The sequence below is a fragment of the Dromiciops gliroides genome, chromosome 2, assembly GCF_019393635.1.
Source record: "Dromiciops gliroides isolate mDroGli1 chromosome 2, mDroGli1.pri, whole genome shotgun sequence".
Lineage (NCBI taxonomy): Eukaryota > Metazoa > Chordata > Mammalia > Microbiotheria > Microbiotheriidae > Dromiciops > Dromiciops gliroides.
The window spans coordinates 191,233,314-191,248,174 of NC_057862.1; the positions used below are offsets into that span (position 1 = coordinate 191,233,314).

The following is a 14,861-nucleotide window of genomic DNA, read 5'->3' on the forward strand; positions in this document are numbered from 1 at the left end:
AAATTCAGAATACAGCTGAAAAAAAAAAGAAACAGAAAGGTGCTCATAGTTATACCATATGTACACACTCACATTCTCCCCATTCTAAACCTATCACAAAAATAAATCAAATGGGAGGGGGGGAACCTACAATTGTTTTCCTTCAGGGCTCTGCCACTTAGTCTATTCAGCATTTAAGGAAAAAAAAGGACTGGGCTTAGGATCAGAAGATCTTGGTTCTAGTCATAGTTTCAACACTGACTAGACATGATACTAGGCAAATAACATCCCCTCATCATAAGACAGGAATAACAACTTGTGCCCTGCCCAGTTCACAGAGCTGTGGTGAGGATCAAGTAAGATAACTTAGGTGGGTGGACTTTAAAAACTGTAAAGCAGCATACAAATGTCAGGTAGTGGTATTATTTAATATCACTGCATAGCATACTGAGGAGAATTTGAGAGGGGCTGACATCTGAGGAGGTAGGCTTTGCCTCCCCTATGCCCTTACAAAATTTACAGAGGTATTTGGAACATGAACAGGGAACACTGAGTCAGATAGGTTTGTTCTACTAAACAGAAATCTCTTGATATGTAGGGCTACAACCAGCAATATGAGAGCTCTGAGTTTGTTTACCCATGAAGGAAGGAAAAAAAGCTCACATAATTTGTCCGCTCAAGCCTAGGGCATTATTTTTTCCAAACATTTTCCATGCTTGGTCCTTCATCAGATTACTAACAGAGATCTAACCTGCAGCTTCAGGGCATGGAAAAGCTGCAAAACAGCAAAGAGAAAAGCAATATTTGGGTCCAGCATGCACTGGCCCAGTCACTTCATCCAAGGCAATCACATGTGCTAGATCCCAAGCAGGTCTTCAGGGGCCTGCAGCTGTTTGCTTTGCAGAGTAGAAATTTGGGCTGCTTCTCTTTTTTTTAACCTTCAACTCTCCTTTCATTACTTGCTGCTGAGAACTCCACTGGTCCCTGGGGACCTGTGACAGCTGCATGGTGTGTGTGGTTTATTGTTCCAAGGCTGCTGGCTCCTCCCCGGGCTTCTCAGACTGCGACTCTGGCGGAATCAGGTACTGTATCTCCTCCGCACTGACTGCCACTTTGTCTGGCTGCAGCCACCTCTTGAAATGTTCCAAAGTACTACAAGAGAACAAGACTAGAAGGTAAATTGAATAGACATCACTGATAAATTCACTTACAGATTATGATGCTTATTCACTCTCCCTCCAAACCCTACCTCCCAATATTTTGCTTTGAACATTTGATTAGAATAGAACAACAGCAGAACTGAGCAGTGGTGTTTACCTTTTCATCCCTGGAGGGCACATCCCCCTGCAAGACACACACACACTAATGAAAGTGAGTGGCTTTCTTCTTGTTTCTCACTATAGGCAGTTCCCAAAATAAAAGTATCCAACTGCTAAACTCCCCTTTAAATATGGACAGCTGTCAGGTAAGGGTCTCTTCCTTTCCCACTGTTGCCCACAATGATCTCCTGCTCTTTTAGTTATTATTCATAACACTCATTTAATACATTCTGCCTAGTATTATGAGTTCTCTTTTCTGTATAGTCTCCTACTAAGTAGAAAGCTTCAAAAACAAGAATTGCATGTTCCATTTTTTATATCACCATGATATTTAACGTAAGTACTCAGTAAAATTATTGAAGGGGAATTTTTAGAAAGTAGAACACAACCAAATTAAGTACTTTAAAAATTGTGTGTGTGTGTGTATGTATATATGTATATATACATGCAGATAACTGTACAAGAAAAGACTACTTCACAGTATTGTGAAAAAGGTGCTTTGCGTTCCAGGGTGGAGCCAAGATGGTGGAGGAAAAGCAGTGAAGCTCCTGAACTCATGACACAATTGCTCCAAAAAACATCCAAATAACACCATAGGAAAATGCCCGGAGCAACAAAACTCACAGAAGAATGTGCTGAAATCATCTTCTAACCAAGAATGGCTTGGAAGGTCAGAAGGTGGGAGGTGCTGTGCTAATACAGGAATCGAGCCCAACCCCACAGTCACCCTGACACAGATCTAGTCCCAGGAAGGCCTGACCAGAGGAGACCCCCAGAGCCTCTGAATCAGCTGAAGCACCAGTGTCATCTGGAACTAAACTCACAGTCTAGTGAGTAGGCTGAGCCCCGGGAAGAGGGGAGACTACAGGGGTCTGTCTATGCTGGTGTTGAGGCAGAACTTGGATTTTTCACCCCTGCTGAGAACCAGGAGGTAGGCTCCAGTAGGAGTGGCCCAGGTGGGGATGGACACAGGCTCCTGGGAGCTAACAACCACAACACACAAAGCTGGTTGATTAGCAAGTTGGTCTGGGGTCACCTAAGGACCAGGGAACAGGCTGGGAGAGTGAAGAACCTGCTCCTCATTAAATCATACCACCTGGGACTTCTTAAGCTTGGGATACTGCAGCCTGGAAACAGTGCCCCACTTTAAGGAGCTAAAAGTCAAGTAACAGAAAGGCAAGATGAGCAGACAGAGAAAGGTGAGGACCATCGAAAGTTTCTTCAATAACAAGGAAGACCAAGGGGCACCCGCAGTGGAAGATGTCAACATCAGGGCCCCTATATCTAAAGCTTCCAAGAAAAATATGAATTGGTCTCAGGCTATAGAGGTGCTCAAAAAGGACTTTGAAGATAAAGTTAGAGAGGTAAAGAAAGGTGCTTTGCTACTCTTAAGACACCAGAGAAATGGACATTATTATTACTTTTATTACAGCTGACTTCTTAGTACTAGAAGGCAGACAGGGTCCTGAGAAATACATGCATAAATTTGGCAGCCAGAAGGCTTCGAATCTCATCCTGCCAGACTTGTCACCTGGCTTTGACCAAGTCACTTCCTTGTCTCTTTCCTTCAGCTTAATCACTTGTTTAATCAGCACAGAGATTTCTGTAGACTATATAGCAACAGTTAGCAATCTGCCTGAAGGCCCTCAAAGTTTTTGGGGTCTTCTAAAGTCTCATGGAAAAGGCAAATATACTCAGTTGCAGTTTTAAGAATGTCAATTTTGTTGGGCTTCCTGGTTTTGAGGAATGGCACAATGGCTTTCGATTTGAAAAATCCACGATTTAGATTTTTTATCTGCTCCCATTCGTTGGCATATACATATATACACACACACACATATATATATATATGTATATACACACACACACAAATTATTATAATGGCCAAGCTTATCTATGGAGAAGAGTTGAGAAAATGTACTTTTCTAGCCCTCTTGGAAAAGATGGGGAACTTTGGGTATAAACTATTCCATATGTTTTCAGTTGTCAGACTTATGTGCTAGTTGATTTTACTACACTATTTCTCTCTTTTTTGTCCTTGGTACAAAAGATGGCTCATTTAATAGAAGGAAGGGATCCATTCAGAATTTAATGTGATTAAAAATAAAATATATCTTTAACAATAAGTTTAAAAGATACATACACAGGGGACTGGTTCATCTCTGCCACATACCTACATACTTCACCCTTATACAACCAAGGTGCAGCCTGCAACATTCACTCCAGCAAATATAGTATACACATTCCAAAAACCCACTATCATGCCAGAAGATAAGTAAAGGACCTTTCTGTTAAAAGGACAATCTTGGGGGCAGCTAGATGGCGCAGTGGATAGAGCACCAGCCCTGGAGTCAGGAGGTCCTAAGTTCAAATCCGACCTCAGACTCTTGACACTTACTCGCTGTGTGACCCCAGGCAAGTCACTTAACCCCAATTGCCTCACAAGGGAAAAAAAAAAGGACAATCTCTGGGGCAGCTAGGTGGCATAGTAAATAAAGCACCAGCCTTGGATTCAGGAGGACCTGAGTTCAAATCTGGCCTCAGACACTTGACACTTACTAGCTGTGTGACCCTGGGCAAGTCACTTAACCCTCATTGCCCCACCCCCCCCAAAGAAAGGGATAATTTCTAAGAATATTTTTAATATCTAAAAATGTAGGTTATAGTTTAAAAACAAAGAACAAATTTGATTTGATATTAACTGATATCAGGACACAGGACTGTCCTTTGATTTAGAGGGAATGAGAAAGCTGTCCTCAGTAATCAGACTGTTTCTATAATGAGAAAATCTGAAACAAATTGTGGTATATGAATGTAGAGAAATATTATTGCCTAGTGGCTTATTACCTCTCATCAGACTCAAGACCTTCCGTAAAGAACTCAGATTCTAACTTCTCCTGAAGGAATCGATCCCAGCATTCTTTCTTGGCCTGAGCAAGGGTACGAAGCATGTCCTTGGAAGTCACTTCCTGGCTTAAACCCTTAATTCTTTTTAGTTTCTTCTCTAAGGAGAAAAGGAAAGAGACCTAGTGATGAATGATACTTCAGGTAAATCTGAAAAACCAATGTTTATTATTCAAGTTCTTTCTTTCAACACTGACAGATTCCTCCAAAATGAGCTTGAATTTGAATCAGTTATGATAAGGGGGAACCAACATTGTTTTTCTTACCTTCACAATCAATTTTTTTTCCCATTCTGAACCAAAAAATCCTAGAACAGTAAAATCTATAGGATCTTATAATCAAAGCAAGTGTACACCTTTTTGGTAATCACAAAAGCCCAGCATGTTATTCTCTAAGGAATATTTGTTTCTCCTAACAATGTGAATACTGTCATTTTCCAACTCAACAACAGTCTCTCCAAGGCATGTATATGGTACTTCTTTTTAATACAGTGACATGAAGCACTTCTTCAAACCTCATGAGAAAGAACTAGAAAGGATAACTTAGAGAAGATGATGAAAGATCCAATAGTTCATTAGACACATATTTATTTTTAATGAGAACTCAATAACGTGAAACTTTTAAGATCTCCCTATGATTAAATTCTTGATTAAAAGTTTCCCCCAAAAAAGAGACTTTTAAAGTTGTTCGAGTTGCAGCCTAGACATTCAAATGTAATAAACCAAGGTATCTTGCATTCCCTTTGAATGTGGTCAATATGCTGTGTGTGTTGATCAATCTAATTAATTCTGTTTGCATTCTAAATGTAATTATTAAACAGATCTTCTTACTTGAAAGAATGTGGGCAGAGATGTCATTACCATTCACTTAATTTCCCAATTTCATTTTTTCTTTACAGCATTACATTACATTAATATGTAAAATATATAATTACATGACACTTATATGTAAAAATCTAGGTCAAATGACTGCTCCGCTCATTTCAAATGACAACCAAAAAACCCCCCAACAAACTTTAAGACTCACAATGGTTTTAACTTCTAAAAGTGTACATTGATAAGAACAACTAATAATTATTATCAAGTTGTAAATCACCAACAAGAAAACCAAGTACTTTAAGTGGTAAATGTTTGAAGCATTTCATTTTCTCAACAGTGGGAAAAGAGTTCAAGTAATAAAGTCATTCTTTTAAATTTTAGTATTCTTTCAATTATTTATTAAGATTTAAAAATGAAACTATTCCATGAAATTTCTGCTTGTTTTGGTCTTGGGAGAGTCATGTTTTCGGCATGGAAAGCTCTCATTTCTTCAGAGCCCTCTGCTCCAAGCTGATCAAGTGAGATCCAGGTAGTGTAGTATGGGAGCCATCATTATAGACTCCAATCAATTCTCCCTCTCTTTCAGAATCTACCATAATGGTTCTACCTCTCAGAGAAGGAATTGGGGTAATTATAGTCACCCACCTAAATAACATAAAAAGAAGAAATGGAGTCTAGCATTCAGAATCAGCCACCATCAACTGAAATAGTCATCATTACTAGATATGTACTGAATGCCCACTAAGCCTGTGGCTCTGACAGCTCTGACAGAATCAAAAGGGCCTTTGTCCTTTTACTTTTCTATCAGTCATTAGACACATGCTCTAGATACCTTTAACTACCATGCTGCAATGCTTCAGCCATAGCTTATGACTCATTTATTTTGTCCTGGTAGAATCCCAGCAAATTAATTTGATATTTTTATCTTTCTGATCATTCCCCACTATACCAGTCTCTTTTCCATCACTGCCCTAAAACTTTCCCTTTTGCCTCCATGTCATTCCTTAAAAATTATGTTCACTCCTTCATCTGTACTTCCATTAAATTTCCTTCTTTCAAAATTATCCTAAATCAATGACCATTATTACTTCCTGATCATCAGGGTTCTTATAATTATCTTGCTGAGCATTATAGTATTTTTAAAAGTTTTTTTTCTCTTAAAATTTTTTACCCATTTTAGTTTTTTCAAGTGCCATATAATTCTTCAGAATGGACCAGATGTCACAAAAATCAAACAAAGAATAATAGGATGTCACTGAATAAGATGACATGAACTCCAAATTCTTTGGACCCAGAAGATCTAGGGACAAGGTTAAGAAATGTCACCATCTATAAAGCTAATAGAAATAGAAATAAAATGTATGAAATTAATCAGACATAGAAGCAACCAACTTGGGAGTTTCTAAATAGTTTACTAAAGATACGAGGGTGTTTCCTAAATATCAAAGGTCATGAAGCAATTTGTGGTGTAAGGGATAGAGTGACTTGTAAGTCAGAAACCTCATCCTGGATATTCACTATCTATGTCACCTTGGACAAATCAACTTAACCCTCTTTGGCCTTTGGTTTCCTCATATTTAAAATGAAGGTGTTGGAAAATATGGCCTTTCAAGTCCTTTCCAGCTTTAAATATATTATTTTATGACATATCCTATGTCTTGTCACTGTAGTATCATCCCAGAGTCTCAGAACTGGGAAAAACAATTCAGAGGTCACCAAGTTCAAATTGGGAGGAACCCCCATCTTGTATAATATCCCTTAAGAGTGGTCATCTAGCCTTCAACTTACAACTATCCAATAATGGGAAAGTCACTACCTCCACAGCAATCCATTCCACTTCAAAGAAGTTCTAATTGTTAGGCACTTTTCATTGGCTCCAAACTTGCTTTTCAGTAACTTCTACTCATTGATCTTAATTATGAATCAAGAAAAACAAGTTTGATCCTTTTCAATATTTAAAGGCTATCATCTGTTCTCTAACGATCTTATCTTATACAGAATAATGACTCGTTTATGTAGCAAAGGTAGCAAAATGTTTTACACATATTATTATTATTTCATTTGATCCTTTCAATAACCTTGTAAGGTAGGAAATGCAGCATTATTATCGTCATTTAAGCAAAATATTCAACAAAAGCTGATTTTGGTTAAATATCTTCCCATATCAGAAAGCAACCTAGGATGATTACTTTTCAAACTACAGGATCCCATGTATGGCTATAGACCCATTACCCCCTTTCTCAGACAAATTTAAGTACAGACATGGTGAATTGGGGGCATCTTCAAAAAACAAGTCAATCTTCCAGTAAGGAAGGACAGTCTATTGAAACAAAATTCAACATGAGCAGTAAAAGGCAGGAAGAGTTAGTAAGTGAGTTAGACCAGGGGAAGGTTGGATGCTTCAAAACAACATAATCCAGGGGCAGCTAGGTGGCATAGCAGATAGAGCACTGGCTCTGGAGTCAAAAGGACCTGAATTCAAATCCAGCCTCAGACACTTACTAGCTGTGTGACCCTGGGCAAGTCATTTAACTCCGATTGCCTTCAAAAACCAAAACACAAACATAATCCAAAATACCACTTAGGGCAAGAAAATAAAAAGGAGAGAATTCAACTGAACAGAAAACCAAGTTTGATGTAGTTGATAAAGCTTCATACCTTACTGAAAAAGAAGCTCTTCTGTACTCACCTAGAGATGCTAAATACACTTCTGAATCCTGCAATGGAGCCCAAGGCTTTAGATCTGGCAGAGCAGTCAAGTCTACAGCTTCTCTCTCATTTTCGCCCCCAGAAGATAAATCCATGAAGGAATCAGAGAAGGCATCTTTGGCATCATCCCCCTGGTCAGGATTTGGAAAACAGGAACAAATTTCTGCCCAGAGGTCCCGGCTGGACCTTGGAACAGCAGAATCAACGCTCTCAAATGACTTCATTTGGAATCTTAGCTGAAAAACATACATACTATTTTGTAAAAACTGACTTTAAGGTTCTATAGGTAAAATATATTCCAACCAGCTCTCTATTCGTCTAATGAAAAAGATACGTAAGAAGATTTTAAGGAAGCTATTTTCAAAGAAACAACTTCATTGAATTTCTATGTGGCAATAATGTAAAGGAAAACAACACTGGAAGACATCAGAACTCTGATCAAAGCAGTAACTAATTGTGACTTCAGTGAACTACTGAAAAGTGTGCCTCCCTCCTATCAGTGAAGAGATGGTGGACAGTATGTACAGAATGTAGCAGATGTTTTCAGGAGGGGTCAATGTTCTGATTTGTTTTATTTAACCATACTTTTTTTGTTTGGAGAAAAGATTCTGGAGGGTGAAAGGGTAGGAGAGTCAATGGGAAGTGACAGTGATATGTAAAAAGAATAGCAGGAGCATCTAGGTGGCACAGTGGATAGAGTACTGGCTCTGGAGTCAGGAGGACCTGAGTTCAAATCCAGCCTCAGACACTTGACACCAACTAGCTGTGTGACCCTGGGCAAGTCACTCAACCCCGATTGCCTCACAAAAAATAAAAGAATAGCAATAAAATGTTTACTTTTACCCAAAAAAAGATTTATATATGGGTAACACTGCTAGAATCTGAAAGATGAAATGTTATTTCTTCTGGCTTAAGGTTTTAAATTTTTCATTATTTTTACAATTAATTTAGATAATTACTGCTCTCAAACAAAAGTAAAACATATTTACAACTAATTAAACTTAGAATTTTAAAAATATCATCCATATGTATTTTATCATTTACTCCCCGTTTCTCTCACTCATTTGCTCCTGTTTATATATATATATATATATATATATATATATATATGCATTTTCTTTTTATGTACTTAAATGGACAGGTGATTTAATCAATTCAGAAAGTCCCTCCAATGATAAAGCTCACATTTCATCCTTACCTACCCACCCTATAGAACTCTTGTCCATGTCCTCCCAAAAGTTTGCCACAGGAAGTCTACCCAACATTGTGGAGGCCTACTTCAGTTCCTCTTAACAGCAAGAGGGTGGGTGAAATACTACCTACTGTTCACCCATCATCCTTTGTTCTTGCCATCAGACCAAGCCATCTTCTCTTTCTATCATATGCAATTCCTTGATGACATCTCTTATTCCTGTTCTTTGAAGTTCATTGTTGATTTTATGTGGCAGCTTGTTCACACCCTTCACAAGCCTCTTCCTTGCTCTCTGTGTGATACTCATTTTTAGTTCAGAGACAGTTATATCCTATATCTCTCTAACATATAGCAACACCAGTTGAAAGTAATGAAAAGATGTGACTTTGCTTTTATGGGAAGCTGGGGGTTAGCTTTCTCAAAAGCAATTCAGCCCACTATTGCCCTTCTGTTCAACTGTGGGCCCGATTCACTGGCCCAGATATACTAAATCTTGGACAAGTTCTATAGAATGTCCATCTAAATGCATGTTGAAATCCGGGCAGTAGATATTCCTCGTCCACTTGGATTTTTCCTGTGTGAATGGACAAGCCAAATTCCTTTGGATCTCTTCCAAGAGGCTCTCAATGTTCTAAGGATTAATGCAATTAACATGTCCATCCACAAACAGGAACTTCTGGAAGACCTCACCATGAATGAATGAAAACGAAATTTATTAAGTCTTACTATGTTCCAAACCCTGTGAAACACAGCAATTGTGGGGGCAAGGAGGGGGCCAAGGGAAAAGAAAACAGTTCTTACTCTTAAGAAGCTCACACACTAATTGGAAGAGATCTATAGAAGAGAGTTTAGCTGCAGGGCAGACTGAAAGGATCAGAGGTCCCAAGGGTTGGGAGACTGGATACCAATTATCCTGCCCCAAACTCTCTGCCAATCTCCAGATGCCTTTCAGACATCCAGAACCGGATGTCCAGTAGACATTTTAAACTCAATATATCCAAAACGGATCTCATTATTTTTCTCTCTAAACCTTCCCCATCAATCCCTCCCTATTACCGGGCAACATCATCCTCCCAGTCCCTCAGGCTCACAACCTAGGAGTTATTTTGGATTCCTCACTATCTCTCACCCCTCATACTCACTATTGCCAAAGCCTATCTATTTCACCTTTGCAATATCTCTTGAATACACCCCCTTCTCTCCTAACACTGTCACCACTATGGTACAGACCCTCAGCACCTCATTCCTAGATTACTGCCATGGCCTGTTGGGGGGGGGGCGGGGTCTGCCTGCCTTGAGTCTCTCTCTATTCCAATCCATCCTCTGTTCTGCCACTAAAGTGATTTTCTTAAAGTGAAGGTCTGACCATGTCACATACTCCAGCCCTCACCTTACCCCTGACTCAATAAACTCCAGTGGCTTCCTTTTTCTCTAGGAGCAAATACAAAACAGTTTGACATGCTAGCCCCCTCCTACCTTTCCGGTCTCTTACACCTTACTCCCCTACACATGCTCTTTGATGTAGTGACACTGACCTCTAGGCTGTTCCATGACCAGCACTAGGTATTCTCTGGGGCTGTCACCCATGCCTGGAATACTTTCCTTTCTCCACTCTGATTACTGACCTCCCTGGCTTCCTTTAAGTTCAAATGAAAATCCCACCTTTTACAGAAAGCCTAACAAAACCCCTCTTAACCCAGGCCTTCTCTCTGTTATTTCCTACCAATACTGTATTTAGCTTGTTTTATACACATTTGTTTGCACGTTTTCTCCCCCATTAGATTATAAGCTCCTTAAAGGCAGGAACTATCTCTTGCCTCTTTTTGTATCTTCACATTTAACACAGTATCTGGCACATAGTAGGCACTTAGTAATTACTTATTGATTAATTGGTTGGCTAGCAAGGCCCAGGGGTCCTCAGGAAGGGAAGGGAAGAGTTCACTATCATTAGGGAGTGGATATAAGTAGAGAGATTCTACAGCATCTTTCCAAGACAAGAAAAAGAGAAGGGAGCTACAGGAGGAAAGTTGGGATGGGCCCTTGAGCATCCTGGGATTGATAAAGAGAAATGTGATTGGCAGCAATGATGGTGATAGCAGGTAGCCTAATGATGCTTGGGGTGAGCTAAAGCAGGAGAGAGCATGCAAAGTTTGCCAATAAAAAAGAACAAAGACATAGTGAAGTAGTTTGAGGGAAGAGTAAGGTAAAGTGGACATTTTTTAAGGATAAAGGAGATCCTACTAAGCACATGCCTCAAAACAGAAAGGTCTCTCACACAACCCAAAATGTTTATAGCAAAACTTTTGTAGTATCAAAAAACTGAAAACAAAGTAGATACCATACCCATAATTTGGGGAACAGCTTAAACAAATATATGAATGAAGTGGAATATTACTGTACTGTAAGAAAAATTACTAGGAAGAATACAGAAAAGCATGAAAAGACTTACATGAACTGATAGAGAATGAAATATGCAGAAATAAGAATGAAAAAATAATTATTAAGTGCTTACCATATGCTAAGGACTGTGGAAACAAGATGCACTGCAATGTATATACAAAGACTACAATAATATAAATGGAAAGAACAAAAAAAAATTGAACTGTGTAATTATTATGACCAAGTTTGGTCCTGAAGAAGAGCTATGAGAATGCACTTCTCTCCTCCCAGAGGTGAGAAACTCTGAAGTACACTGAACATACTTTTGTCCTCGGTTGATAAGTTGGTTAGTTTCACAGGACTGCCTATTTATTCTTTATTATAAGGGATTGCTCTTTGGATGAGGGAGTGAAAGATTACTTTGTAATATACAAACAAGAGACACCAACATAGTTTTTGGTTTTTTAAGGATAGAGGAGATCTGGATATGTTTGTAGGCAGTAGGACCCACTGAAAATGAAAAAGGAGGGGCAGCTAGGTGGCACAGGGGATAAAGTACTGGCCCTGGATTCAGGAGGACCTGAGTTCAAATCTGGGCTCAGACACTTGACACTTACTGGCTGTGTGACCCTGGGCAAGTCACCTAACCCTCACTGCCCCGAAAAAAAGAAAAAGAAGAGAGAAAAGCACTTAGAACTTAGACAAGTTTCCATTTCTTGCCTCCATGCCTTCGCACAGGTTGTCCCCCAAACCTGGAAAATTCTCTCTTTACTTCTGTAACAACTTTAAAGGTTCTGCTCAAATGCCACCTTCGACAAGAATCCTTTTCCTGATTATTCCAGTTTCTAGTGTTCCCATCTGTCCCCAGTCACCATTCCTTTGCAGATTTCGTTTACTTTTCTGTATGTGCTGTCTCTTTCTAGAAGTGTGTAGGCACCTCGGGTCTCAGAAAGTGCCATATTTATGTCTTGTATTCCCCGTGCCTGGCACACAACGGGCAATAAGTGCCTGATGAACTAAATGCTTTCCACTTCACCTCACCTCCATGACCCTAAGCACACATCCATATAGGCAGCTGAGAGGCCATATTATCCCCGACACTCAATAAACTCCAGTAGGTCCTTAACACTTACAAGATCAACTATAATACTGTTTGATCTTCAAAGCCTTTCATAATCTCCCCACACACACACACACCCCTTTTCGGTTGGCTTACACCTTATACCCCTTCCTCCTACTCTGCCATCAAGTGACATTGCTTTTTTGCTGTTCCATGAATATGTCACTCCATCTCCTGACTGGGTATTCTCACTTTCTGCAGGCTTCACTTTTCAGCCCAAATCCCACCTTCTTCAAGAAGCTGTTCCCGATCCCCCTTTTAATGCTAGTGCCTTCCCTCTGTTGATCATCTCCAATTTATCCTGTTTCTTTCTTGATTGTACACAGTTATTTGCATGTCTCCTCCCCCGTTTGACTGTAAGCCCCTTGAGAGCAGGGGCTGACTTTTTTCCTATCTTCGCAGCTTAGCACAGTACCTAGTACATGGTGGGCACTTAAATTAATGTTTATTAGACTGACTGACCCTGTGTTATCTCTTTCCTCCTATATCTTCAAGCACAGGCCAAGCAAGTCCTTGACCGGCCAGCATTTGGGGGATCTCTAAGCGCAGGAGCCTATGGGAGGGCCTAGCTGGCCTCTAGGGGCCGGAAATGAAAGCGATGGACGAAGACTTCTAGATGGTTAGGCTGCACAACAGCTTCCCTCAACATACTGAATCCTCACAGCAACTTCGGGGCTGTGGCAGCTCCCGAGCCCGTCAGGCCCCAACAACCTGCTCGGACGAGCTCCGTGCGGGGCTAGGCCTGGGGCTCCAAGGCCGCCGAAACACAGCCGGGCAAGGAAGTCAAGTGTCCAGACCCCTACGACAGCCACGGCTCCGCCCCCAGGCCCGGATGGAGCCGCGCCCCGGAGGAGAAGAGTGGTCAGAGACAAGGTCCCAGGCTCCCCGGTCCCTCCCTCACCTACCCCAACGGCCGGCTCCGGTAGCCGCAGAGTACTTGTCTCCACCTTCGTCTCCGCAGCCAAAATGACCCGACAGGCGGAGTCTCCGAGTGATGAGCACCGCGCTTCCTCCAATCGCCTTTAGAGCTGGTAACGTCCTGCTTGTGGATTGGCTTCAGGGAGAAGCTAAACGGGAGTGGTGCTGAGAGCGAAGGCAAGGCCGAGGTGGAGGGGCGGGGGCAGCCGTTGCCCGGAGACGGAGAGCACGTGGCAGATGGTGGGTCCCTCTGAAGAGTGGGGCGCGAGGTTTAGGGACGCCGGGGGAGTCCGTGAGAGTTACCACTGTGCCCACTGGGGCGCCCTTCTGGGCATCTGCGCCTCGAAGTCGCGGTCGCGGGTTCGCTGCCGAGCACCCTGAGTCCGGCTCCTTCTTGAAGTGAAAGCGAAAATTGACAGTATCCCCATTCAATCAGGATTGATTGATTGATTGATTGATTGTATCCCCAGCTCCTGGGACAGTTCTCGGAACTTAGTAGGGGCTTAATAAAGGTTTGTTTGATTTGATGGAAAGATCTCCGACCAATCGCGTGTTGTGCCCTTTCTTCCCCTCCTAGGGAGCTGCCCGAGCCTCAGTTTACCCACCCTGACCCTTCTTGCAGTTTTCAGGGAGGCATATGTAGGTCCTGTAACAAAAACAAAAGCAATGACAACAAAAATACTAATAATAACTCCCTAATAATTCATGGAAGCTGTCAGAGAGCGCCTGCACCTGGTTAATGAGCTTTCTGTCTCTGGAGGTCTCCTAGTCACTAGGACCTAGTGGAGGCGGTATGGGCGGAGATGTTGTAGAAGCGATTCCTGTACACCTTAGGGTTGTTCCCCTGAGGCTCCTTCCAGCTTCAAACTGTCACTCTGACCAGTCTCCACCAAGTCTTTTCGATTTTTGTTGCAAGAGGCAGAGCTGTTTTGTGCATACCTGGCACACAAGAGACTTTCTTTTCTTTTCTTTGGCAAAATGGAATTAGCATGTTTACATCCTGGCCAAAAAAACCTGTTTTTTGTTTGTTTGTTTTTTTCCTTTAGTGAGGCAATTGGGGTTAAGTGACTTGCCCAGTGTCTGAGGTCGGATTTGAACTCAGGTGCTCCTGAATCCAGGGCCAGTGCTCTATCCACTGCGCCACCTAGCTGCCCCCAAACATGGTTTTTGTACCTCCTCCCTAGTAATAAATATGCTTGCTGGGTTTGTTTGGTAGCTGTAGTTGTGGTCATGTATGGGAAGCAGGGATGGGGCCAAGAAAACTAAGTGAGGTCAGGTAGTTATTGATCTTAGACTGGATTTAGGTCTCCTGATCGTTTGTAGACAGTGTTCCCTGCAGCTCCCAAGAAAGGTAGAGAACAGAGCAATATGTCAGAGCATCTCTTGGGTGTCAGATGTGGCTTGGACTTCCAGGCTGAAGGTGGGGAGTCCGTTGGAATGAGTAGTAGACCAAAGGAAGGCTACTCTGTTGCTAAGGAGGTTGTTTGCTAACGGAAAGAGGTACCAAAAAAAAAAAACAACCC

The 14,861-nt window shown here is 41.3% G+C and overlaps 1 protein-coding gene across 1 annotated transcript; it reads right to left on the reverse strand.

Moving 5' to 3' along the window:
• Nucleotides 1-388: 388 nt before the first annotated feature.
• CCDC32 (coiled-coil domain containing 32) lies at nt 389-13,423 on the reverse strand. The gene is made up of 4 exons (XM_043989186.1): nt 13,326-13,423; nt 7,710-7,965; nt 4,146-4,302; nt 389-1,131 (listed from the first exon to the last, which is right to left on the reverse strand). The coding sequence occupies exons 2-4, from the start codon at nt 7,951-7,953 to the stop codon at nt 999-1,001; spliced, it is 534 nt and encodes a 177-aa protein (XP_043845121.1). The 5' UTR covers nt 7,954-7,965; nt 13,326-13,423; the 3' UTR covers nt 389-998.
• Nucleotides 13,424-14,861: the final 1,438 nt, after the last annotated feature.